The following is a 27,167-nucleotide window of genomic DNA, read 5'->3' as shown; positions in this document are numbered from 1 at the left end:
AGACCCTATTATAGAGACCTTATTGGTCTCTACAACTACCTGAAAGGAGGCTGTAGCCAGGTAGTGGTTGGCCTCTTCTCCCAGGCAGCCGGCAATAGGAAAAGAGGACACAGTCCTTAACTGCACCAGGGGAGGTTTAGGTTGGACATTAGAGAGAAGTTCTTCACTGAAAGAGTGAATAGGCATTGGAATGGACTGCCCAGGGATGCAGTGGAGTCACTGTCCCTGGAAGTGTTTAATGAAACACTGGATGTGCCACTTAGTGCCATGATTGAGTTTACATGGTGGTGTTAGGTCATAAATTGGACTCAGTGATCTCAGAGGTCTTTTCCAGCCTAATTGAGTCTGTGATTCTGTGAAACCAGACATCCCAAAATGTTCCTGTTTTTGTATGGAGAGGTTGAGAAAGGGAAGGGATGTTTGCTTTTGGTTGCTGTTATTTTCTGACTGCCTCATTTTATCTCTTCTGGCTCCCTGCATGTAACTGTGATCCAGTTCTGCTCCCTTTGGAATTTATGGCAGACTTCTCCTTGACAGCAGTGGGTTTGGAGGTATTTTTGGCTCTGGACATTTTAGTTCTAATGTCCTGACAAAATTCCAATACATGTAATTATGTTTTGGCAGACTGAATTCTACCTTTATTAATTTTAATAATTATTTGTGTTTTCACAGAAACTAGAAATTCTAGTCAGTCATGATACTAAGAGCTTTACTCTCATGAAAGAATTGTATGTGCCTGTTGCTGTGGAATTATTTTGCCTGGAAGATGGACACATAGATGATGGCACTCACTTTTTGCTTAGAGGATGAATGGGGTCTTAATTGCAAGTAATCTTTCACAGAAAGCTATGGAAGCACATTTTCAGATGTTGTCTTTATTGTGCTATGATATGTACTATAGAGATACCTGTGGTAACCACTAGTTTAGCAATCTGTTTTCAACCGACTCAGGAAATATGTTCTGTGGATGTACTTATCAATGCAATTTTCCTAAAAAAACCCCAACAAACCAAAGAAAGAAAACACAATCAAACATAAGACACCCCCCGCCCTCCTCTACCCACTCCCCCACCCCTCCAGGAAAATAAAAATCTGAACAAACAGAATAAAACAAAAGGGTAGGAGCAAGCATTATATTTTTGGTGATATGTTACACACTTCAGTGTTTAGATTTCTGAACAATTACAGAAAGGAAAATGCTTTTCTGATTTCAGCAGTAAAATTGGTTTTTTTTCTATTGAATGACTAACTGCAAAGTACAGAATAGAGCTATGGGGAAATTAAGGACTTTATCAATATGAGTTGTCCTTTCTCTCCCATCACAAGGATGTTTCAGACTGCTAAATGAATTTAAAGTGCAAAATTTGCCATGACTGAGGCTGTTATGAATTGCTGTGCTATTAGCAACCAGGCAACACCCATAGTAACTGCCATTCTCTAGTGATTTTTCTTGAATCTAAGCAAGAGATTTTTTTTCTTTTAAACTCATAAATACATAAACACCACAATCAATATTTTGTTTTTCTAATCTTTTTTTTTTTTTCAAAGCAAACACTCTATAGGTCATGTTTGTATATCACAGAGATGCTTACTAAGATTGAAAAGCTTAAAATAAGGCAGTGAATTCCTTCCAGATGGGCAGAAGCCAACCTGCCCTCCTGAACCCTGCATGACTACCTGGGAAGTGTCTTGGCATTTCTGGCCATACTTTCTTAACCATACTTTCAAGGAATGTGATTTATGGGACATGTTGAGCCAGAGCCCTCAGAGAAAGTGGTATTTATAGCAGTATATTCTATTATGCTAACTGAGGTGAATTAAGCTGAAAAAACTAGGATTGTAAAAAATCAGGTATTTGAATCATTACTGGATGACATGACCTTTTCAATGTAGTTTGTACCTTTTATATTATATTTATATTTATATTTATATTTATATTTATATTTATATTTATATTTATATTTATATTTATATTTATATTTATATTTATATTTATTTATATTTATACCATACTTAGGATTAGTGTGTATATAGATAGGTAGATAACTATTCTTTTTGTAAATATAATGTTAGAAATGTCCATGTCACAGAGCTTGTGGCACCTGTTCTTGTGTCCTAAACATCACTGGAGTCTTGTAATGATACCAGTGTTGCTATGCTACAGAAGTGTTTTTCTGCTAGAGATGTTGCCTTCAGGTGTCACAGGGACACTATCAATAGAAAAAAAATACCTCTAGATAAATAGTTGCTAGTTAGGAATGCAGGCATATACTAGTAAAAACTGTATGGGGTGTTTATGATTTTATCTAAATAGATATGTTTGCTTGCATGATCATTCTCTCTCTGTCATTAGGGGTAAACTTGATAAAACTTGTGTTGATATGCCTGAATATGTATCTCTTAGGCAGTTGAAGAGATCTGTGTTTAATCCTATCAGAGATTCGAAGGAAGAAACAACTACTTCTTTGTTAGCTGAGGCTTCTGCAGCTTCTGTTCTTCTGACAGATATGTATGTGGAATGTCCCATATTTTCTCATGCCCATATTGTTGACTGACGAAGGGGTGTATAGTGTACATTCAAAACTCAGCAAATAAAGCAGACTAGAATTTTGCGGCTTTGCTTCTTAAAAAAAATAAAAATAAGTCCAGTTATTTTAGAAAGTTCTACTAGTGACTTTTATCAATATCCTTTCAAAGAACTCCTCCGGTATTTGCAATAATATTGAGCACAGTTTCAATATAAAAGAAAAACATTTTTATTCATATTCTCATGGTTGAAGTCCTTTGAGCTACATCTTTTTACAGAAACGGAAGATTTGTGTATCTGATAATCCATCTGTCTATGCACATGTGAGTGGTGTATGGGTGTTAGAGAAAAAGATACCTATAATAATGAAATTGCCTGTATCATAGCATATATGCATACATTTCTGACAGATTCTTAATCCTTAGAAGTGTTGCAAGCTGAATATTGTTAACATATTTATAGTGCAATATATGATGTTTACTAGATCAAACATTATTTTACTGTGATGCTTATGTAATATAAAAGGTAAGGTCTGGATACAGTGCAGAGCTGTATGTATATGTTCACAATAATATATAGTCTTTTTATGTTATCAGCATATTATTAAGCTGAACTGTTTTCTGATTGTATAAACAATGATTATTTATCTGAATATCAAGTATGAATAGAGAGCATGAGTTGTACTTGTTATATCTGTATTTGTTAATACTTCCCTCTGCTCTTTTCAATTTAAGGTTGCCTTTGCCTCCTGGAGCATTCTCAGGTCTTTGGGAAAATAAAGAAACATTCCAGAAGTTATATTTCCAAAAATTTCCAGTAAGAATTATGAAATAAACTATATACATTTTTAGTAATTCTGCAGAACTGAATGATACTAGGTTTAACCTGGATAACAGTTTATCATAAATTTTTGTATCTTAATTTAAGATCTTTGATATATGTGCATACAATTAAAAGCATTTCAAGGTAAAATTTTTTCATCTGTAATTAAAGCCCTTAGACATACTGTGGGTTTTTTAAGATCTGAAACAGAAGAAGTAAACCTCAAGCTTCTGAGCCAAAAATTCATTTTATGTCATATGATCTAATAAAACATATAAGCCTGTGACCTTAGTCTAGCATAGCTTCAAATATACTAATCCTGTTGACATGCAATCATGCTAGCTTGGTATCAGTCCAAAATACACACTTGTCCACTGTGCACCTAAATATATTGGAGGCTCCTTACTTTATTAGTTATGTTTCCTTGTCAGATGAACTATCCAAGGATTGGCTTCCTCCTTTCCTTGTAGAAATAACTAGATTGGCCCTATACAAATGTTCAGAATGGAAGGTTTGGATCAATAAAAGTAAATGAGTGAATTAGTCAGCCAAATTATTTCCTATGTGCAGTTGCTTCATGATGATGATGTATGTTTGGATACAGCAAACAGGAATATCTTTAGGACAATTGACAACTGGTTATTATATTGTAACAGTTCCATTCTCCTTGTGTGGATCCAGGCAACATCCTTCTCCAAGCTGTCAGGAATCAAAGTAAGCAGAGTTGGAAAGAAATCCAGGTTTATCTATTGTCTTCTGTTCTGTATTAACAAAGTCTACAAAACCCTTATGGAAAGGGAGCTGCATGGCATATTATGACAGAAAAATAGTGAAAAATATTACAGAATTAAATCTTTCAAGCACCAAAAGCGTATTTAATGTGGAAAAGGGGTTAAGATTGTTGTTGTTGTTGTTGTCGATTTCATGGTAAATTCATGGGTATTCCTAGTACTCTTTTTGAATTTATTTTTTATTGTGTCACGTTTAGGGATATTATGATACTATGGATGCTGGCTATATGGATGAAGATGGCTATTTATATGTCCTGTCTCGAGCTGATGATGTGATCAATGTTGCCGGACACAGAATTTCAGCAGGTGCGATTGAAGAGGTTAGCATTGCTTGACAGGAAAATAGAAGAGTGAAAGTTGAATAGAACAAGCTGAGACTGAAAATCTCACAAAATCTCTCATTTTCTTTCTGCTCTTTTTGTTTGCATTTCCATTGGTACTTTTAACCACAACATTTCCTATTTCAGGTTCTTCCTATTAAGGTGCTTTCCAGAACATAATAAATTTAGTCAGTAATAAGCAGTTTGTACCATGGGATTGATGAGACAGACGTATGGGAAGCATAGCTGTTAGCTCTGATAACGTATTTGTTTGGGAATATGTTAAGATAATGTAGAGTCAGTGTGCCAAGTAGTTTCACCAAATAAATACTGTAGTAACTGAGGAGTAGAAACTTGTATTCCTAAAATATAGTGCTCAGTGTTGGCTAAATTCTTTTCACATAGACTCACATTTCTTGATTTGAAGACTTTCCTTCACATTTTCTTGACAGCTGTTTTGTCTCTTACTGTATGAACAGTGCTAAATGAACAATGAAAATGTCTGTAAAAAAAACCTGCTGTTAAGTTGAAAGTCATTAATGTCATACCTATGCAACTCAAAAAAATTGAAAATAGTGCAGTTCATAATAGTGTCTGAATTTCATATCATTGTTCACTCACCTCTCTGGAACTGCTGTAATTGATTGCCGGTTACAAATTTCCCTGATGACATATCAATTGCTTATTCAGGGAGTATAGGAAAAGGTGTGCTGGGCATGTACAAGATAAAAATACACTTATAAGGACTGTGAATTTAACTGTTCACTGAATCAAAAACTAGTAATTTTTCTGTTTGTATTGTCTGTTAGGCTAGCAACTATGTTTTTTAAAGGCTAGGAAACTTAGAATAGAAGAAATTCTGATTGCAGAGAAGTGAACAAATTCAGATAAATATAGTCAATCCATTGAGAACTGGTCAGCGAGGGAGCTGAATGAGCTGCTGCCCTGAGTCACGTAAAGGTGGCTTTTAGTCTGCTTAAGCCTCTTTTCCTTAGAAGTCAGGTTTTTGTATCGCCCTGCTGAAGTGCAGCAGGGATTCTCAGTCCCTCAGAGTCTGAGCTGGACATTGTTTCTTTGCTTCAGCCTTAATCTGAAACTACTATAACAAATGATGAATTGAATCACGTCCTCTGTTGTATTACCTTTGTATCCATCATACCGAGCTCAGTGTCTGTTTGTCTGCCTGCTAGTTAGGTCTTTCCCCTAGAAACATAAAAATGTTTCATCACTCTGACATTCTAGAAGCTTTTCTATTCACCTTTTGAACAAAGCTAAAAACCAAGAGTGGTGTTAATGTATGCACAGCATAGTTAAATGGGAAGGCATTAAGAGTACCACAATTAGCTTCTCAGTAAGATCATTAAATACAGAGTTAGAGGTTCATTGAATCGCCATCTAATTAAGTGACAGTAACCTTGTCGAGCAAGTATATTATCTGCATTTACATTATAGCTGCATTACAAGTTTTTTGCTAATGCTTTGACTAAGTATTTCAGCTTCATTATGTTCTAAACAATTAGTTTCTTTGTCTAAGGTATCTATTAATACCATTGGAGCTCCATGTTTACGCAATGCAGTAGGTGTTGTGTTTACTTTGCCAGTCAGCTATTCTGGGTAGCCTCAGCTTGTCTTGGTCCATCTGACTCTTGTCTGTAAATCTATGGTGTCCCTCCCTGCCCCTTTCTGAAAAACACCTAAATTGAATCTTGACTATCTGAGGCAGCAGACTTTAAATTGAGGAATTTTGCATGAGAAATCCCTTTGCATCCATCCTTGTGCCCAGTGATCATTCCAGGAAAGCCATTTCACTTCAAGTTTTTTATTACTTTTAAACAATTTTTAAATGTCTAGTGCTAATTCTGTTATTTTCAGTTTTTTTACAAAGTTTGATAATTTTCAAATAAGTACTTACTAATTTTTTAAGTATTTCCTAATTACTAATTTCAATCATTTGAAGTTAGCATTTGAAAAGTTGATAGCATTTTGGATAGCCTGAAGAAAAATACTACAGTAACTGCAATATTCCAGCTAACCATCAGATTCTTATGAAAAAGTGACAGTCTGGAATGGCCAAAACAAGCTGGCAATACTTAAATCTCTGCCTTAGGGGTCCTGTTGATGCCTGGCAGGTAATTATGGTATTTAATGGTAATGTGAGGTTACCGCAGACCTTTTTCCTGCGTTATTATGGAAAACAATACTCTAGTTTTAGACCTTACTGTCTACTTTTCCATAATTCATTGGGTTTTTCTTTCTTTTCCTTTTTTTTTTCCTTTCCTTTTGTTGTTGTTGTTATATATGTCTCTCAAGTTTATGTGGCCAGGGTCAAGAGGTCAGAACAGGAAAAAAATGCATTATTGAGGCTTGACCTAGAAGTGGCCAAAGTGCATTAAGTGTATGTGATGCATTGAAATACCATAGAGATTTGGAGTTGTGTAAGAATTCATTCCTGTATGATTTGTCAGTGTGGTTATAATGACTTCTATAAAAAGAAGCTATACCTGAATTCAAATGTATAGGTATATATTTAGCTTCAGCTTTTTATCTAGCAGGCTCCTCTGCCCTTCTAATTCTGGGGTGAGCCCAGCCCTCTGTTCTATATGTAACTTGTGCACATCCTATTTAATTCCTGTGAAAAAATATATAGTTTCAAAAGCTGTGCGTAAATGTTCATGCTTTTGTACTTTGATAGACCATGCATCTACTATTAAGGTCGGTGTTCTCCATTTACCCTTTTTCTAGCATGGGATATTTCTAGGATCATAGTTCATGAAGTGACTGACAAACAAAGTGTGCTAGAAACAGTTTGATCTTGGTGTATGTTGTAGTGTATTTTGGTGTAGTGACCGTGACACATAGAGCCAGTTTCTCCTTTCTGACTGTAATGCCCAAGGATGGTGAAATCTGTTTCGAGGATGGGTTATAGGAAGCCCTTTGAATTGTTCCTTCCCCATTGGTTTCACAAACAGGTCAACAACAGCTTTCCTTTTGTTAATTGGAACAACAGTGATTCAGCTTTCCATTTCTTCAGGTTTTTTCTCTGTCTTCTTTGTACTTTTCCTGTCTTCCTCATTCACATGCCATTGTATGAGTAGGCAGTAGAAATGATTCCTACTTAATAAAAACAACCAAAAAAAGGCCTTTTTACTTAAAATTTAGTTAGTCATCCCATTGCCTTCGATTTTTGCCTTCACACACACAGTATGTGAAGTTCAGTTATTAGCAAGAACATAGCCCTTGTATGCACAGTCACATGATGTGGCCTCTGTGTAGGGTCATGTTTAGGTTCTCTTTGTAGTTCAGTCCAGAGGACTGAAAAGTGCTGAAAGCACTGTTGACAGCAAGATGCCCCGAGGCATACTGATAGCTACATGAAATTAGCCAGTTACTTTGGAAGAGGATTCACAGTTCCTGGCATCTTAAGCCCAGCTTTGTCCCAGACTTAGTGACACAATCTTGGTACGTACTGAGACATCTTGGTGACTGTTTTCCAGGCAGTGAGAACCTCAGCTAGCTAACTGGAAGGAAGAGAGAATGTCTTACTTTTTTTAACTAAATGAAAATCTGGAGTATTTTTGTCAATGTGTTATTGTGTAACGTGTGTTGGGAAGGAGGGGGGCTCTGGTTTAATTGCTTTTTTTGTCTCAGGAGGCTGAGACCTAATGGTTCCAAGAGAGTGAGCTGAGCTAGGCTGGCTGCAAGCTGAGGCTGGGCCTGTATTTTGCCTTGGTTGAAACTATGCCTTTACAGCAGCAAAGAATAAAAAAGATAAGAGTTAGAGAGAATAAACCAATATGACTTTATAGCTCTGTAGTAGGAGTGCTTCTGTAGTTTTGGTCCTTAATCCACGCATTTAGCTCCATGTTAATTGTAATGTTAGACTATTGTTATTTGTTCCAGCAAAGATCTCACTAAAAAAACAAAGATGTGATACTCTCCCAAAGAAATTACCTTTGGTTTGTTCTAGATTTCTGTCTTGTGCTTCCGTAGTTCTTACTTCTTGTGTTTGTTTGAGAAATACATGTAACTGTGTGTATGAAAGTATACTCATATACGTCTGCAACACGTGTTATTGGAATCCTCAGGTGTACTGACTAAATACCTTTTGCTGTCAAAATGTAAGAAGTAACTATGTTAAATGTCCATGACTGTGGAATTTTTTCACTGAATGTCCATCTATTATATTATTAGTTCTCTTTACTTCTGTTTTCTATCCCTCAGTGTATTCTCTTCCATCCCGCTGTGGCGGACTGTGCTGTTGTGGGCCAGGAGGATCCTTTAAAAGGACATGTTCCATTTGCGCTGTGTGTACTGAGACAAGGTGAGAGCTCACTGATACTGATGTCACTAAGACTTGCAAAAGTCTCAGAAAAGGTAAAGGATATGACTTTCTTCACCAGGTATAAAGACAGAAAAGAATAAGATTTTGAACGAGATTGTTGAGCGAGTTCGAACTAACATTGGCCCTGTAGCAGCTTTCCAGAAGGGGATGTTTGTGAAACAGCTACCAAAAACACGCTCTGGCAAGATACCACGTTCGGCTCTTTCTGCACTTGTCAGTGGAAAGCCATACAAGGCAAGTTGGAGATGTGTAATTTAATGAATTAGGCGCACGTGCACACCTGAAGGCACAACGTTATGGTTTTAATTCTCTTGACTGTTCTGTTACTGGTCCATGACTTAAGGTAGTATGTTATATTTTATTTCTACTGTGACTTACCCAAAAGGTTTTTATGCTCCAGAGCTTTCCAGATACTTTTTTGTTGATTGCTTTTGAAGGCTAGATTTGAAGAATCTCTGAATGAAATTCTGTCTACTCTCACATGCTTCTATATATTCTTCCTTTTCAGATAACACCAACCATTGAAGATGCTAGCGTGTTTAAACACATTGAAGAACTGCTAAAGAAAAATTAAATGGGATAATACATCAATAACAAACATTTTAATTACAGAAGTACAAAGAGACTTTCTGTCTGTTAAGATTACCACATTTTAAAAACTAGTCATGATTTGGAACAAAATGTTTTTACTGCAGAAACATTACTGTGTTCTTTACCATCTTGTCACAGCCAATGACACATAGTAAAGTCTCTGCATGTTGTGAATATATGCTGGTTATTAAGATGGCTAAGAATCGCACATAGAATTCATACATTTCTATAGTCTTAAAGGGGAGGAGTCATGGGATTATCTGTATGATGTCATGTAACCTTTCATTTCAATCTGTTTTTGTATAATGTGACCAGTAACTTGAGTTTGAATACAACAGTTTACAAAAAGTAAGTCATGAGGACAGCAATAAACAGGAATTTAATTGTGAAAATTGTTGAAGACATAAATTGTTCTCTCTTGTAAATTAGAAGCCTTTACATCTTTTAAATTTTTCTAAAATTAAAATTTTTAAAATTAATTTTCTTGATTCCACTGATTTCTTTTTTTTATTAAGACTTTCTGCTATAAATTAGATTCCTATAATTTTTTTACTCAATAACTTTCTGAAATGTCTTTTTTGTAGAATGATAAATAATTTCTGGCTTTCAAATATGTGAAAATCCTCATTTGTCTGCTCAATAATACACATGATTTTAAATAAAGGCAGGCATTTACTCTTTGCATTTTCTGATAATTTTTTTGTTAAAAAATATCCTTATGATAAGGATAACCAGAATGTGCTTTTGCCGAGGTATATATAACCAAGAAATTTAGCAAATACAGATACTAAGCAGCTTATCCTGGAATTTATAGGCCATTTCAGAATAGTTACAAGGTTCTTAACAAGCCAGGAGATGGAGGATACACTCTCTACATACTTCTTAAGCTGCAGGTTTTTCATTGAACAATAAAGGTAAAAATGCTTTAAAAAATATACATATACAGAAAAGTTTAAAAGCAGAGAAGTTACTCAAACTCAGCAGTGCTTTCCAGAGGAAGAAACAATAAGCAATACATAAATTCAGATGATGTTGGTATATAAGAGAGGTCCTCAAAAGAGTCCAGAAATACTGTTGTGTGCTGGTGGATAGAGTTATGGATGATATCCCTGTAAAGTGATGAAATAAACCAACAGATTGATGTAGGACATAAAAGGTGATAGATAGGTGCTACTTGCTGTGAGCCATATCCTGATGGTGCCTTGTGCCTGTGATCTTTTGTAGAGTTGGTGAGCTCTACTAGTTGCATAAGAACTATGTAAAATGTTCCTGTGTTTTTTCACTTGGGACTGCATACAGCACAGCCAGTCATGTTGAAACAGGTCATACAGTCATATAATAGAACAGCCTCGTTTAGAGTCTGTGCTGTACTTGTTTTTTGCCAAATCATTGTATAAGGTAGCCCACCTCAACCCTGCCGCCCCCACTCAGTTATTCAATTTAGTTGAAAATCTCAATCTGAACAGAGGGTAAAACGTGTTGTGAGAGACTGGACTGTAAATGCTAATGGCTCTAAGAATCAGCAGGGTGCTTTGCTAACGGTGATGTATTTCTGGGGCAAAATAACTTCAGCTTTGGTCACAAGATCTGGTTCATTCTTTTCCCCAACACATCTCATTTAACCCCATCCCCTAAATTTTAGTGTGGGCTGTGACAATGTGGTCTGCAAAAGAAATTCTGTAAAATGTGAGCGGGTGTTTACAAGGAAACGTGTATTCATATGATACTGCAACCACTGCTAATGGTGTTTGCATTATTTTACTTTGTGATATTCTACACTAAAATAATCCAGAAGGAGGCTGAGGGAGGAGGGGGAGAAAGAACATCAGCAACGATGTCGGTCAAGCCCGAGGAACTGTATTTACAAGAGCCTTGGCTTTATATAGTTATAACCCTGCCATTATATCACACCCATCAGCAAGTTCACTGCTCCCTCTCGTGGCGGATTCTGACCAGTAACTCCGTCGTGACTCATACCTGTTAGTGTCAAAATGTGTTTATGCATGGAGAAGCATCTGGTTTCCAAATTTAATGCTCCTATGTACCAAGCTTAATAGACTTATAAACACAAATAGCACTGAATTCTTTTTTTATTGACATTGGGGGAGAAAAATTTTTCACCATCTGATTGACCGAAGTTTGCCAAATGAAAATAGACAAAACAAATGTTTATGTACGTGCAAACATTGCAGATCAAACTGCTTAAAGAAATAACTAAAAGACAGGTCTTGAGCTAAGATCAAGCAGCAGAAAAATAGCAAATAGGTAAATGACTATTAAGTAGGTCTTACTTTGAAACTTCCCATTTAAACAAAGAATAAACAACAATAACACCACCAAATAAAGCCACAGCAGGTAATAGTTGCTCTTCTAAACTTTTATACATTATATATTAATCACTCTGTCTTTCAGTTATTTCCTCTGATAAAACTGACTTCTGTGAAGTCTCAGCAAGGCCATCTTGGCTAAAAGCGTAACATTAGACAGGAGCCTAATGCCCTGTTAGAATGAAGAAATGGTGGGGTTTGGCTTCTCTTGTCTTTCTTTTTCTTTGTTGAATATATCTGGAAACGAGAATCTGATTCTATGCAAATATTAGATTTACTTTTCCAATGCTGGCTGGTGTTTCAAGATCCTGGAACAAAAAGGTGGCTCTTGGTAAAGCAAGATTCTTCTTGGTCCACAGGTAACACAGAAGAAAGTTTTTGGTTTTTTGTATAAATCATGTTTTATTAAATTGCCTTTTTTTTTTATAAACAGTTCTCCTGGGTTTATTTATTTGTTTTTAAGATGTGAGCCATGATGATGCTTCTCTATAGATATCTGACATTTCCATTTTGTCTTTAGAGGTCCATTTTGGCTCCAGTTCCAGGTTATGTATGCTATTATACATCATCAGAGGCAGGTGTTCAGCTTTTAATATTGACAGATTTGTCTCAGTAGGAACATGTTGAAGCTTCTAACTCTGCTAAACATATTCATTTGACTGTTACAATCCAAAAACTGTAAAAATGGTGGAATGGAAAGATACAAACAGTATTATTGACACTGTGTTGTCAAATGTTTGCACTGAGACCCCATGTACCATAGATTTTATTTTTTAAAAAATCATATTTATATCCATTTACATAAGACTTACACATTTTAAAAGAAATACATACACAGTAAATACGTAAATGTCTAATATTTTACAATAAAACAGATGGAACAATGTAAAGATGAGTGGCTTCGTTTGATAAAAGCTTTGGATGTGCACTACTGCCAAATTTTTGATGACAGAGATGCTGAGAGAAAAAAAGGGAGGTTGTTTTGTTTTCCTTTTTTTTTTATTTTTTTTATTATTTTTTTTTTTAGTAATTTAGGTATTTTTTATTCTTGTTTTAAGTTAACCAGTACATGAAAGGAACATCATATGTGTTTGTCTGATAAACTTTATGTATTTTCTTCCCTATTACCCTGTTCTTGCAGAAAGTTTTAATGCTCTTTTCCTAGGTAGTGATAGTGCACTTCAAGTAAAGTAGAAGAAAGAGATGACATCTAAGGAGAAAAAAAATAAACATTAATTAGTGAGGTTCTTTGTTTCTAATTTGGTCTAGGATGCAATAACAACAGAAAATATATCACTAACTACGCTATTGCATGTTTTAGGAAAACATGGTCTTTGATTATCTGTGGGAGGCATGCATTTGTTTAATTTTAGATCTGCAACATAGACCTATTAATAATGAATTTTAATATTTTACTAATGTATACTGATTTTTGTCCTAGATCAAAATAGACTGTTGCTTATGTTCATTTTAGAGTTGTTTTCTTGCTGTTTTAATTCAGCATTGGAGTTAGTTTCCTGCATCTGGAGACCTTTCCCTGTTTGGCACAAGGTTAAACGCACATTTTCAGTGTATAGACCTTGCTGGTGTACTTTGTGGTTCTCCTTCCTAGTTCACTGCAGCTCAACAGCATTTACTTTTTTCACCCTGATGATTTCTTTGCTATGGACCAGCTGCTTCCAGATTATCTTTCACATCTTTTTGGAATGCTGCTTCCCCATTTGTCTTTACAAATCCTCTTTGGAACCCTTCATTGGTAAAGTACATTGTTGATTTTGCCAAATCCCCTTTAATATTTATTAGAATAGAAGTGAAACTAGTATGTTCTATTGCCCCAGCCAGTGGCAACAAAACTGTCCTGACTGAGCCTTCCGACTTGGTGATGACAAGTGTTTATAAGAGAAAGGCATTGGGAAAGCTTGGACAGTGTGAGTGCCAAATATGCTGGCTGTGTGGCGTTGCAGGTGCTCAGCTGGGCAACATACAGCCACCACAGCAGAAAGCTTTCTGCTCTGTGCTCTGTGGTAAACTTTGCAACATTAAATGGCCAGCATCAGCAGTCTTAATTGTTCTTAAATTTTTGATACTGAGGGTGCACTGAAACAGGGCTGCTCACAGTATGCTCATGTAACTGTTCCGAGACTGTCTGTTCATGATTTCTGGCAGCTCGTCATGGTTTCAACAAATGTTTAAAAAAAACCCACCTGAAATGCAATTCAAAAGCATATGAGTGAGACACAGCTGCTGTGAAGAAACACTGTAAGACACTGTAAGGTTGTATCCAATTGGTATTGTTGGCATAAATTATTTTGAAATACAAGGCTTTGACTTTCTCTGTAAGGGAGTATCTCTGTAAGAGTAGCAAGATGCAAGAATCTGCAGCCTGCTGTGATCATAGGCCATGAGCATTTTTTCCATATGCAATCTGTTTGCAGCTCTCTTTTCGACCTGCTCTTTGTAGGCATATTCCCCTTTATTATATTAAAAATTTTTTTATGTTGTTATTGTGTGACAGCTCATCCAGCTGTCCCTGCCCTCTGCTGCTTAGTTAGAATCAGTCCCTGGTTCTATGCATGCAGATATGTTAGTCACCAGAGTAACACAGCTGCTGATGGTGCAAGTTGTTACAAGTCTGGTCTCAGTCTAAGCTGGATCTGGAAAATTTCAAGAAGCATGTTGTAATGAATAATATTTCCTTTTGTCCAAGTATCAATCAGTTCCTTCCATGAAGAAACTGTTACTCAGGAACTATGATCACAAAATTCTGAAAACTCCTCTGTTGTCCTTTAAGCTCACATCCCCCACATGAGCAGTTTTTGTTTATGCATTCATCTTTGAGATGCAGGCAATTTCTTTAAATTTTGAAGTTTGATATAATAGTGCCAGAAAAGTCTGTTACTTTACTTCTGGTTTTCATTTGCTACTTTTTAGATGATTTTTAATATAGTGGGAATAAACAGTTTGGATAATCTTAATTTTTGCTAGCATATCAAATTTCAGTTTCTGCCTTTGTTGCACTCTTCAAACTTCACCTCATGTGCCTGGCCCATTACTGTTGCCCTAATATATAGCTTGGTGTTTGAACTTAATTTCTTGGTCATACCTTATTGCTTTCAGCACACAATTCTGAAGCACATGGAAGAAAATGTATGCACCTCTGCTGTCACCACACTCTAATCTATACGTACGTACACAGAAAAAGATTTCTGTAATTTATGTGCTTCATCATCATCTTTGTAGGACCAGCTTAACTTACCTTTAAAAAAAAAACAACAAGAAACTAAAAACCCCACCCCTGGTGATTATTTTTTCAGTGGTGGCATGGAAAGTTCCCTTTTTTAAGATTAAGGTTTTATACTCTTGCAGTCTCCTGAACATCTGTGAACTAAGGCTCCTGTCATCAGGAGGATCCTGAGCAATCTACTGTTCCCACTATTAACATTTACTATTCCTAAGCACTTCTTGAATCTATGCAGAGTTAGTAAGATCTTGATGGCCCCAGTCCTGTCCCAGTCTTGGGAATCTAAAAAACAAACAAACAAACAAACAAAAAACCCCTACTTTCTTGCAGATCCTGGCATATCTTGCCTACAATATGCAACAGCTATTGAAGCATGTTTGATGCCTGATGAGGTTTTGGTGATATCCAAATATTCTTTCCAGCTCCCTTACAAATCCTCAAGTAAAGGAAAACTGTTTTACTGAGAAAATACTAGCATGAAATGGTGCCATATTGATGGAAATGCTCATCATGGTAGGATTTTTTGCAAAACTTGTGATGAAGTAGAAAACTATATTTCCACAGAACTTTGGAACAGTTAATCTGTGATATTCATAGCCGTATTTAAAAGATAAATGGTAAAAAATGCAACATGAATTCCAGTACTAAATTTGATTCAGAGTTGGATCCAGCTCAGAATATCCTTTCTTTGTCAATTCTGAATGATTTGAGAAGTGCAATAGGTAACTTTGCAAAATTTTCTGTGTGGGGAAGTTTTTGTTCTAGCTTTATGCAGCTACCTGTTGTTCTAAATTAAGCCATAGCTTTAATTAAAAAAAAAAGTAAATATCTTCTGCTTTACTAGTGTTGCCCCCCACCCCAGCTCATGGTAGAACTCTTTTGGAATTCTCATAGAGTAAATTCATTCCCTGTGCCCACTGCCATCTCCCCAAAATGTTATGGTTGGTAGCATCACCTAGACTGAGCTTAAGACTGTTGTCATGAGGAAATGACCACCCTGGTGAGTCTTTAGTTATGTCCTCTGCTCCATGCTGGCTCTTGCTTGGATAATGTGGGGTGTAGTGTACAGTTACAAATAGCTTTGATGACCCCTTATGAATACTCACAATTCAGTGCTGGCTTCTTTGCTAGGTCTTGTCAGCATGAGTATGTACGAACTGTTGAGCTGTCTAACCTCTGTAGTCGTGATGAAGCAACTGGAAATTGCAAAAAAAGAAAAAAGAAAAAAAGAAACAAACCAAAACCTCTTTAAGATCATGAGCAAAATAAATCAATCTGTTTCCCACTGGAAGGGTGGCTGTTAAATTGGTCTGTGGCTTTCTATGACATGATTTGGGCACAGTCTAGTTCAGAACTCAGCGTTTTTTCAAGTCTGATGTGCTACTGGAATCTGTATTAAGTGAATACAGTTTAAAACTCAATTTTTGTCTTTATTTTGTTATAAGTCCTAATGCTCTTTATTTTGTTATAAGTCCTATCATGCTGTTTAAATACTATTGCATTCATAGTGCTTCGAGATAGGATGCCAAATCCTGGATGAAGATGTAGGTCTTCAAAATTACTTACCTTTAAATCTACTAAGTTCAGTACCCAGCTCAAGAATAAACTGTCTGGAACACCTCAAGTAAATCACTAAGTCTCCCTTATGCCTTAGTTCCCCTTCTGTAAAATGGGAATATCATCTTCTACATCATACCATGGCTAGAAGATGAAATCTATGAATGTCTGTAAGATTCTTAGCTGCTACAGTAATGTGGGCCATGGAAATGCTATGAGATCTAGGAAAAAATGGAATTCAGTGATGCAATCAGTAAATTATTTGTTCTGTAACTGCAACTATAAAGTATTTTTTTTAAAGGTGAGAAACTTTAATGGAATTTAGATGGCTTTAATGGAATTTAGGTGGCAATACTGTCATACCAAGTTCAATCAAGAGTTACAGAATGTAATCACTACAAGCGGTGCATTAAATTACTTTGAGACAAGTCTATCCATAGACCTAAATCCTCTCATGATGAAATAAATGGCAGTATTTTAAATGGGCCAGTCTTTGTACTGATGCTTCTCAGAACTTCAAGCAGGCATATTTGGCTTTATCTTCCATATATCTGAAGAAATAGCTGTGATGGGATTTGTCCCTTCTCCTTGCTCTCTTACAATGATTTTTAAATTTTACTTATTTTTTAATTATGCTTCTTTGTTGCATTATATATGGTTGTTACTTTCCCAATCATTGCTGAGTTAGTGCATCTTTTGGAAATTGAAAGGTTTCCAAAGAAAATTAAGATGAGTATACAGGAACTCAATTAATGCCAGAAATTCAGTATTCGCTAACTACCCGTCTGATGGTAATTATCTGCTAGCAACTTCAATTATTTGATGGTCAAGGCTAAGGTACCTACCTAACTTGAAAGTCAGATAGGAAAATAGAGATGATAGCCCATTCTGAGTTCATTCTCTAAAACACACCCCACCTGCTGAGAGGCTAATAAGCTGAAAAATTTGCTTAAATATTATATGCAGTCTTAGTTGAAAGTTAGTAAATTAATTCTTGTCTTTCCGAATGTTTCCTTTGCAGACATAGGATGGTGAGATGGCCTTCTTTTTTTTGTATTTTAAATAAACACTAACAGGCTGAAGCAAACCTGAAAAAATCAATAGTATGCCAATTCAGTGTTTTTCTGTTCCCTAATTCAACTCTCCCAGACTCTGTTCATCCCAGTTAAATGAACACAGTTTTTGTGGTGCAAGACAAGCATGCATTAAAAGTCAGTTTAGCGTGCTAGGATAAGCCTCTTGCTTTTCAACAGGAAGTGCAGAAGTGACTGCATACCATCAGTTGGCATCTTCCGTGACTGCCCTGATGTTGTGGTTAGTCTGAACCCAGCTGGCAGCGTTTCCGAAGCGCCCGGCATCATGCTGATCCCATGAACCTCGCGCGGGGGAAACTGTCGTCGCCAGGAGGGGCCACGTCTGAAGTTCTTGTCATCGCTCTGTCAACACAGAGTTGTATTTGATAAAGCAAAATGAAATGTTTTGATTAATTATCCTGCTGTGTGTTACCTCTCCCACTGTTAAATGTATTCGACAATAACTACCCTGCTCTGTTGCACTGCATCCAGTTACTGTAATGTGTTTGAGACACACTTGCAAAAGTAAATGTTTTAGAATATTAAATGTTAGGGTGGGAAGCTCTTCTTAAATCTCTGGCTCGATATAGTTGAGGGCTTTAGTATCAGCTAAAGTAGAACTTTCTTATACAGTGACGGTGCAGTGGTTTGTTACTGCATTAGCAGGCTTACATAAAGTGCTAATAAAGGATTAAACACTCGTGCATGCACAGAATTCATACACATCTCACATTTTCAGCAAGTCTTTAAAAGTTTTATTTCTCATATGCAAAAGTCCAAGACTTGAACACTTTTGCACTGGACTCTTACATTAATATGAATAATTTCCATCTTTGGATTTGAGATTCTTTATCCCAGAAAACTGCCCCAAAACGCATTTGATTAATATTAACTTTGAAAAACGAAAAAGAAACAAACAGAAAATCTATTTTCCTTCTTTCTTCTTTATTTTTAAATAAAGGATGTAAGTAGCCTAAAGAATAGATTGCACAGGCATCCAACCCACACATGTTTTCTGCCACTTGCCCTGGCCAGTAGGACTTCCATTCTGCATGTTCTGCATGTTTCCTCTCTAGAAAATATTCATCTTAAGGTAAGAGTGCAGTGCCACATTTAGCATCAAAGGTGATATAAATATGTAGCCACACTGGCCCTTGATGGGCATTCCTAATTTTTTCTTAAAGCTTTAACTAACTCTTTTTTAACAATGTGAGAATTAATGTCTTCATGCATTCAATTTAATTTTAATGTTTCACTGTGATATTTTATAAATACTTAAAATAAAATTAATTACTTCCTCAAGTCGTCTTTCAGTTCCTAGTGCTAAAAGGTTGTTGTATTCTCTCTCAAGGATCTGCCGTGCCTAGAGATACCAAAGTAAACAATTAAAATGGTTGAAGATGAATAAAAGGCAGTAATGGGTACAGATTAACAATAAGTAGCATAAGCAAACTTGCCTGGGTGTTTTGTGTTGGAATCTGTAATAATAAAGCTAAACTGCTGTAGTCAAAATTTTCATCCAGTGCTATAAGTGAACCATGTACACCACTTTCTAGGATATTATTTGCATATTCTCGGAGGCCAATGGCTTGTATCCAGCGTATGACTCGATCGTTGCTCCATACCAGCACATCTGTAAGGACATAACACTGGATCAGTCTCCTGATACCTGATAACTTCCAAATTGTACAGGTGCATGCATGTAGCTGTGCATGCACTGTGGATGTCATACTGCTTTATTTCTTAAAAGAGGAATTCTAGCAAATTCAGTTTTAATATCTCCTATTCAAAAACTCTGTGTGATTTTAGCTATCTTCAAGTTAAATGTTTATACCAAATAATGTTTCCAAAAGAGAAATATGCTTCCAGAGGGCATCTCCAGAATGCAATTCCTTCCTCTTCCTATATATACCCTTTTCAATCCTTAGCCAAGTTTTTACAGTTCAACAGTGCAAGGGTACAGGAGAAATATCCATTCCTCAGGGATGGAGAGTTTTGTATTAAACATTTTGAGAGTTGTGTCAGCACCTACCATTTTATAACATACCATAAAGCAAATGATGAGTTCACAATTTTAGAGACTAAAACTACGTTTAGTTCAGAAAACTGGTAGAGTTGTTAAAGTCCATGCCAATTATAAAGCTGAGGCAGAAAATGAGCTAGAAAACCATTTTTGAGGCTTTTCTAAAAAATAGCCTGCCCTGCTTGTAAGATTAAAAAAAATTTACTTATCTTTATAGTTGTGACTGGGAAACATAATATTGAGTTTTCTGTTACTAAGTGATGAGGCTTTTTCCTAAACCCTTAGAGGTCCAGCTAATGTAGCTGTTCTGGGAGCCAGCATTCTCCATCGCTTGGCCAAGAGCATCCCAGACTTTGGGGTCAGGATCAACTGAAGCACGGGGGCAAGCAGAGACCAAATCTCTCCTGGGACCATGAATAACTGACCAACAGGGGGAAGGAGGCTATGGATTATTAGCCTTGTCCTAGCAATGACTAGCATTGAAGCCACACCAGAATTTGAGACCAATACACAATTCTCCTATGTCAGTCTAAAGCTAAACACGCTCAGACTGACTGGCACTGATGCCTGCACATCCAAGGCAAAGTCTTTGCATTAGTGCATGCCATCATCTCTCTTGAGCACATGCACACTGTCACTGTAGCCATTCCCCCTTCTAATTCCATTTTTTTTTAGCTCTTCTAATCAGCATTGTGCTTGAGAAGTGCTGACTGCTGTAGTCACTAGAGCTAGAAATGCTCAAAGGAATCAGAGGATTCATTCCTGATAGATGAGAAAAGCCAACCACCCTAATTGTTATATATTAAAGGAACCATGAAGTGAGCGTGCAACTGCTCTAGAGAGCTTTACACAGAAAAAATCTTTAGAATCAGATGTTAAATCTTCTAATAAGGCCAGTTTTGTTAGGAACTGTTCTTATATACCAATCAACTGCCTCAGTGGTCAACCCTCCAAGCAACATTTGCTATGATACGTTCTAATGTAAGAAATCAAAGGCAAAGCTTTTCAAAAGCCAGAGCACAGTGAGAGGGTCCTGAGTACTCCCGTTTTCCAGCATTCTCCCCAGCACATCCCACTGAGCTGCAGGCTGTTTGGTCTTCCACTTCTGACCCTGAAAGAGGCTCAGATAAAATCTGTCCCCAAAACCAGTTTAGCAAAATGTATGTATCAAACAGCCATTAGGAACTGCAGCCCCAATTTAGCAAAGTATTTGACTGTGCCTAATTTAAGGAGCTAGGATGTGTTCTGAAGACAAATGGACTTAACGCTTAAAGCATGTTAAATGCTTTGCTAAAATGGCATGACAAGGGGTTACCAGTGTCAAGTTTTAAGAGAAGAAACATTCCCAGTATTCATTCCCAGGAACTATCACCTTTTATTTCATGCTGACTCATTTCTCTTCGCTTTTCCAGTTCTTTTCTATCATAATTCAACCTCTTTAAACACATGATTCCATATTGCAAGCTTGTTCTGTTATTTAAAGAGAAACATTTACAGAGTTAATAAAGATAATTTTGAAGATAGGAACATATATAGGATGTGTTTCCTGCACTTCACATGAGGTGTTTCATGGTGCTCATGTAGCAAATCTTGAGAACAGAGAAGAGAGCAAAACCATTAAAAAAAATTCACAGATTTCAGGAATGAAATGGACAAAATCAAAATGAGTATGTTTGAATAAATGTTCTAGTGTAAGAAATCCAAAGCATTAAAAGTTGTATTCAGAAAAGGTCAGTCCTTGCGAGCCACGAAATGTTTTGTCAAACCAGCCCTCAAAAAAAATTACAAATCAGACAGTTTAGTAAAAAGAAATCCACTTCTTGTCACATAAACATCATTCACCTTAAAGTCTAAATGCCTTTATTGCCATATTTCCAGTTTAGTTTCCTGGCATATCCCTAGGTAACCTGAGCAACTGTCAATTTGCTTGCACTGTTAACAGCTTTTATGTGCTACACAAAATAGCTTCGCATTATTATGAGATCTCAGGGCTTTGAATCTTAGTCTAACATTTTCTGATATTTTAAACCACTTAAATTGTTACTATTTCTGTATTGTTAAGGGTTTATTGATATATTAATGGTTCCCTGCTCATTATGAAATTTGTCTGTACCAGTATCTTGGTTTTGAGAGGTATAACTGCAATGCGGTTGCTATTACTAAACAAATCTCTCTCAATTCAGATTTCGGACAGTCAGCCCTCACTTTTGTGCGTGGTTTTCTGCACCAGAAGAACAGAAAGTGTTTTTATTTTGTGCACTCTGAGCACTACAGCAGACACATAAGCATTTTTATAGGTGTAGTCGTTATGCCAACGTACCGATGAAAACTATCCACCATTTTTAGGTGCACACGCAGATCTTTCTTTGTCAGGTGATCTAACATCCTCGCATCTACCAGGCATTCCATAAAGTAACTTCGGTACTGAGGTAAACCCAGACTGGGGAGCCATTCGTTACCTATCCATTCATGGTTCATATCACCATAAGCCAGGGTCTACAGAGAAAAGAAAAGAGAGAAGGAATAAATTCTTGAGTTTGTTCAAGGTTGCACCACAGATTAAAGACAGAATATGTCTGCTCTGCTCATTTCTTGTGAGACTTCCTAGCTTAGAGAAATTCTATCTAAAAAAAATAAATTCTGTTTTAACATTTAACATTGGAAGAGGGAGCCACTGTGAGATATTTGTTACTGATAGCAGTTTTACCCATTGTGTTTTGTTTTCTAACCTTTTAAATTTTAAGGATTTTTTTTTTTCAGTTTTGAGTTTTAAATGCAAGCAAACTTGTTACACAATCAAAACGTGTGTGTTTCATAATCTTACTTGCTTTCAACTGACCTTCTAGAATATTCATGCCAGGCAAATCCTACAGTGAATCCGGTAATACAAACATGGCTCCAGAGAATCAACTGAGGTTTGTGTCACTGTTTAGTGGGAAATAGGATTTTCTAAATACTATCTAATGAAACTTTATGGTTACACACTTGTAGTCCTTTTGAGAGTAAAAGTTAATTTCAGTTGTTTGGCACTCAAGCTTACATTTTAATGAGACTTTTTCAGCTGTGAACAGCTTGAACCTAAGTGGATCATATGTAGAGCTCAATAAATTAATTGAGATAGGAGCAAAGCAGCTTCCTCCTGGAAGCTAGTATTCAGGCTTCATTGTTCAGCTGAAATTTCAATAGAGTGAGGAAGAGAGCTATGAAAAAACATGCATATTGATCTATTTTTACACAAGTTGCACTATTAAGATGCAAAATAGATTTTTACATCTCACTGTTGTCAATTATTTTGTACCACAAATTTTAACAGAACAGAGAACTCATAAAGTGCAAGGTTAACGCTTCCTCAACAAGATCATGCTCAGCTTTGAGCATCACTTTCAAACCTAACTTTTTGGTTTTGCTTGTAATGCCATTATACAAAAATGAATAACACAGTACAAGCCAGATATATTTTCTCTGGGGGAAAATATATTCCACTCATCTCTCATTCTTGTAAGATTTTGAAGAGAAAAGGAATGCCATCAGTAAAGATAGCAAGCTTGTGTAAAAATCGGTATATATTAGAAAGAAAGAAGTTTTAAAAATTCATCTAATTGGTAGTGTAACTAAATTATAAAAAACTATTTGTAGACTGATACTTGGGTGTGAATTATACAATTGTTCTAAAAAAAAATTCAGAGTAATTTTAGAAAAGTTAGCTCTCAAACTCTTGACATATTTTATTATCCTATTCTCAAATACTTCTACTAGTTTTAAGTGGGAGGTAGAATGTGTCTCTGGAATGTAGTAATTTTTTAATGAAAATTATTCACAGCATATGTACCTCTTTCTTCTTTGTCTAACAAACCTGCCCAGAGAATATATTCTTTGTATTAGAAGAACTCTAAAATACGTGTCGTAATTCACCCATTGAGATCCTGTCACAGTACAGTACTATATGCATATTGATGTAATCAATTATATTATTATTAGCTTTCAGTTTAAAAAAATCACATGAAAGGTCATACCTGAGCCCAACTGCCTTCTTCAGACTCTTTCTGTATTATGAGCAGGAACCAATTAGTAAAGCAGGTAAAAAGACAACAAAAAAGAGTTATAAAAATATGTGGTTTTCATATGTATGTTAATAAAAATGAAAAAATATACATAAAATGACCTGATAGAATAACTCCAATCAGTGGCAACATCCTGGGCTAAACTACCTGAAAAATTACAAGACCAAACCCATAAAATCTTACTAGGGCAAATCTAGCTGAATTTTCACGGTATAAAATCATCATATCTCAGTGAAATTTTAAAGCATTATTTAAACAATTCACAGTTTCATAATCAAAACACAACCACTTACTTATAAATTGGGCGTTAGAGATGTCACTTTTTGTTTCTAGTTAGATTTTAAAATATTCACAAAAAAAAGCTCTCTTCTTGAGAATGTATTGTAAAGGAGCTTTTTACATAACATTTTTTTATGGCAAAACTGTATTTTTCTGGCTGGCCAGTTAAACAGGATCAAGTCTTCTTCTTCAGGAGTCAGTTCAGTGTTGTTATATTTGCATTTATCTTTACCAACAATAATAAAACTGGAAATTAACTCAGTTGTAAAAAAAAAAATACTGATGAGAATTGGCTTCATTAATGTTGATGATAAAACTTTAAATACCATAACACGCATAAACTTCTAAGAGATAAGTCTTTACTGCACCAAAATTTAGCTCCAGTACCTCTCCCACCATTTATGGATTGGTCTGACTATAAAGTTTTCCAAATTGAAGATCAGCTTTTGAGAGATCTCATTGTAGGATTGTATCATGTTTTATAAGCACCTTTATAGAATTATTATGATGTAATGCCAAAACCCAAAACCTAAAATAACATATGTTCCAAGTAAAAAAAAAAAAATTCAGAACTATTTTAGCATTTAGAGAGAGGTTTGACAAAAATCACTCAGTAAATTACACTCTCCATGCACCCAAAATTAAAAAGCAAGACACAGCACTAATGAAAACATGAAGTTGTGTAATGCACTATTCTCAAGCCTTTCTTATTTCTTTCTGTGTCAGCATATATAAAACTATATTTAGAAGAGGCATTAGGGAGTAGAGTACAGTGGAAATGTTGCACTCGTAACCGTGACAATTTCGTTTCATTAAATGGTGTTTCACACTGGCACTGAAAGTATTATGTACTCTAAAACTCCAATACTGGTTTTAGGGTCACACAATTTTTGTGATGGCGATACAGTTTATAAATTCTTTTGCTGACAGGTTATGTAACTGTTCTTTAAATTCAATTTCATTACTCCCTGTGACTTTCTAATAGCATGCTTGGGAAGCATCCTACAGAAGATACAGCATTTGTGTTAAAGCAGATACAGCCCAATTCTTTTTGGGGCACTAAAACCATTTTAAATGGAAATGGAAAGACTAACCGTTTTAGCTGGAGCAGCAAGATTTTCCATTTCTTCATGGGTCACCCAAACATTGCCTGAGGGCTATGGACAAGGCCCGCAGGAAGGCAGGTGGGATCCACATTAGGTAAGCAGTGGTAAAGAAGAAAGGCAGCACCACTGTAAGTTAACAGCGCATAGCATCACCATCAGCACAACCACGTTCTTGCCTCTACCAAGCTGCAACTAGAGACAACTTTAGACAAATTATTTCGTATCTTCCATTAGTGGATTCTGAACAGATGTGATGGAGTATTTCAACTAGAACTGATGGATGAAATCCGGCAGAGCACCGCCACAAAGGAAAGAATAATAATTAAAGCTACATTTCATAAACAACTGGCAAATACAACTTTTAGCTCACAGCTCTGTCTGGAGGTAAGCTTCAGTTCCCACAGATTTTCCAGCCCAAATATTCTGCACACATCACATGCTCATACTGTAATCTAAATAATTATTATTTTCGCCATGTTTATGTAAATAAAAATGTCAAGAGAATTCACTTGTAAAACTATTTTTCCTCATCCTATTGTTTTCCATCAGATTATTACTAGGACAATGAGATGAAGCAGGGAGGGGGTGTGGGTGTCTGCTATGTTTTCTGGAGAGCTGAGGTAAATTAACTCCTTTGCTGAGAAAGAGGGGAAGCAGAAAGACTCGGGACTCAGAAACGCACATTCCAGGGCAGGACAGCTTTGTGCTCACAGTTGCTCAGAGAGAATGAAAAAGAACAAGGCAAAAGTATTCGTAATAGTTTTAGCTTGAATGTAATGTTCTCTCACTTCATAAGTGTAAATACTTTTATGCTTTGAAATATGCTCTTATGCTTTTAAAATCGAAATTAATTTTGTGTAGTAATTCAACATTATTGAGTCTATTCCGCCTTACTTAAGTAAAATACTATGATTCATAGTATTACCATGGTTATGACACATAAAACTGTTCTCAGGGGAGAAAGTATCAGATGTGGAAGTACAATATTTAAAGAACACTAGCAATATGAAGATAAAAGGCCAATCAACAGCAACATTAGAGCCCTCTTGCCCAGTTGCTTATGTGGATCTGGTACCTCTCTAAGGTATCTGAATTCTAATTTCCACCAAATGATTCTCCAGGAATTTCATGAAGACATGATACTACAAAGTATAAATATTATTATTAACATAATTGTCTTTGTAGTAGACATCTGAGCTACACTACAGGAGTAGAAGTCTATGTCCCTCACTTCTGTGCTGTGTTTTCCACCTGTTCAAGCCTCTTTTTTTTTCCAACTGCATTGCTTCTTTCATAGCCATCATCATCACCATATCCCAGCATGAAACTCCTCTTTTGTCATCTTGCTTCTTTTTTTTCTCCTCATCCATTTGGCCTGTTTTTCTTCATTTTCAACTAAAAGGTGCTTTTTTGTCTATAGCATATTGATTCTTACTCTCCCCTATCCTCTTTCCTTGCTGTTTTTGATATATTCCCCTTTTCTTTCTGCCTTGTATCTCTGTTTCTTCTTTATTTGCTTCCCTCCTCTCTGCTGCCACTCTCTCTCCCTTGCTCACTGAATGCACACACTCCACTTCTACCTTCCAGATGGCTCCCTTCACACCTCCAATCACTGCTTCTCTTAAAAGCATGAAGAGCCTAAAGCCAGCTGACTCAGATTAGATAACATTGGAAAGGGAGCAAAAAAGGGGAATAGGAGCAAAATTCAAAAGAGCCGTGTTCCTACACAACCTCTCCCAACTCCTGCCTACTCTCCACCCCCCCCCAAAAAAAAAAAGAGAAACAAACAAACAAAAAAAAGAGAAACACATTCTGATTAGGCTGGTACAGATGACTTGAAGGAAGAGAAAGGCAAAAATACAGGCGAAATTACAAACAAGATGCTCAATACTGATAATTTAAATAACATCAGGGATAATCAGAAGCATAACTTAAAAAAAAATAAGAATATCTGATAAAGGAAAAACATCATCAATCAACAATCAATCAAGTGATGAACAGGCCATTCTGAGTCTCTATTAGATCATTCCCATTGATTGTGAAGTGTGTGTTACCATAGAGCCACTCTGGTATTACAGAAGTTTTTCTGCAGACTCCTGCAGTGTGA

The 27,167-nt window shown here is 36.2% G+C and overlaps 2 protein-coding genes across 25 annotated transcripts in view; one reads left to right on the top strand and one right to left on the bottom strand.

Moving 5' to 3' along the window:
- The window catches only part of ACSS3 (acyl-CoA synthetase short chain family member 3), a 75,831-nt gene extending 65,754 nt beyond the window's left edge, over positions 1 to 10,077 (top strand). For 4 of the 6 annotated variants that reach the window (XM_064655567.1, XM_064655566.1, XM_064655570.1 and 1 more), the window contains 6 exons: positions 2,405 to 2,509; positions 3,262 to 3,343; positions 4,338 to 4,460; positions 8,682 to 8,781; positions 8,861 to 9,036; positions 9,311 to 10,077. In XM_064655567.1, coding sequence (XP_064511637.1) covers positions 2,405 to 2,509; positions 3,262 to 3,343; positions 4,338 to 4,460; positions 8,682 to 8,781; positions 8,861 to 9,036; positions 9,311 to 9,376 — 652 coding nt within the window. In that variant the 3' untranslated portion in view covers positions 9,377 to 10,077. Of the gene's footprint in view, positions 1 to 2,404; positions 2,510 to 3,261; positions 3,344 to 4,337; positions 4,461 to 8,681; positions 8,782 to 8,860; positions 9,037 to 9,310 lie in introns of those variants that run through there. The other 2 variants (XM_064655568.1, XM_064655569.1) reach the window with 2 other exon arrangements.
- A 1,388-nt stretch (positions 10,078 to 11,465) lies between these two features.
- The window catches only part of PPFIA2 (PTPRF interacting protein alpha 2), a 321,066-nt gene continuing 305,364 nt past the window's right edge, over positions 11,466 to 27,167 (bottom strand). For 17 of the 19 annotated variants that reach the window (XM_064655547.1, XM_064655552.1, XM_064655551.1 and 14 more), the window contains 9 exons: positions 25,049 to 25,111; positions 23,628 to 23,657; positions 21,935 to 22,110; positions 20,987 to 21,084; positions 19,049 to 19,224; positions 18,886 to 18,954; positions 17,795 to 17,954; positions 16,068 to 16,157; positions 11,466 to 12,930 (listed from right to left, as the gene is read on the bottom strand). In XM_064655547.1, the coding sequence (XP_064511617.1) occupies positions 16,099 to 16,157; positions 17,795 to 17,954; positions 18,886 to 18,954; positions 19,049 to 19,224; positions 20,987 to 21,084; positions 21,935 to 22,110; positions 23,628 to 23,657; positions 25,049 to 25,111 (831 nt within the window). In that variant the 3' untranslated portion in view covers positions 11,466 to 12,930; positions 16,068 to 16,098. Of the gene's footprint in view, positions 12,931 to 14,671; positions 15,244 to 16,067; positions 16,158 to 17,794; positions 17,955 to 18,885; positions 18,955 to 19,048; positions 19,225 to 20,986; positions 21,085 to 21,934; positions 22,111 to 23,627; positions 23,658 to 25,048; positions 25,187 to 27,167 lie in introns of those variants that run through there. The other 2 variants (XM_064655548.1, XM_064655565.1) reach the window with 2 other exon arrangements.

The sequence above is a fragment of the Pseudopipra pipra genome, chromosome 5 (genome assembly GCF_036250125.1).
Source record: "Pseudopipra pipra isolate bDixPip1 chromosome 5, bDixPip1.hap1, whole genome shotgun sequence".
Classification (NCBI taxonomy): Eukaryota; Metazoa; Chordata; class Aves; order Passeriformes; family Pipridae; genus Pseudopipra; species Pseudopipra pipra.
The sequence above is the reverse complement of the archived record's forward strand: the minus strand, read 5'-3'. Positions and strand labels throughout refer to the sequence as shown.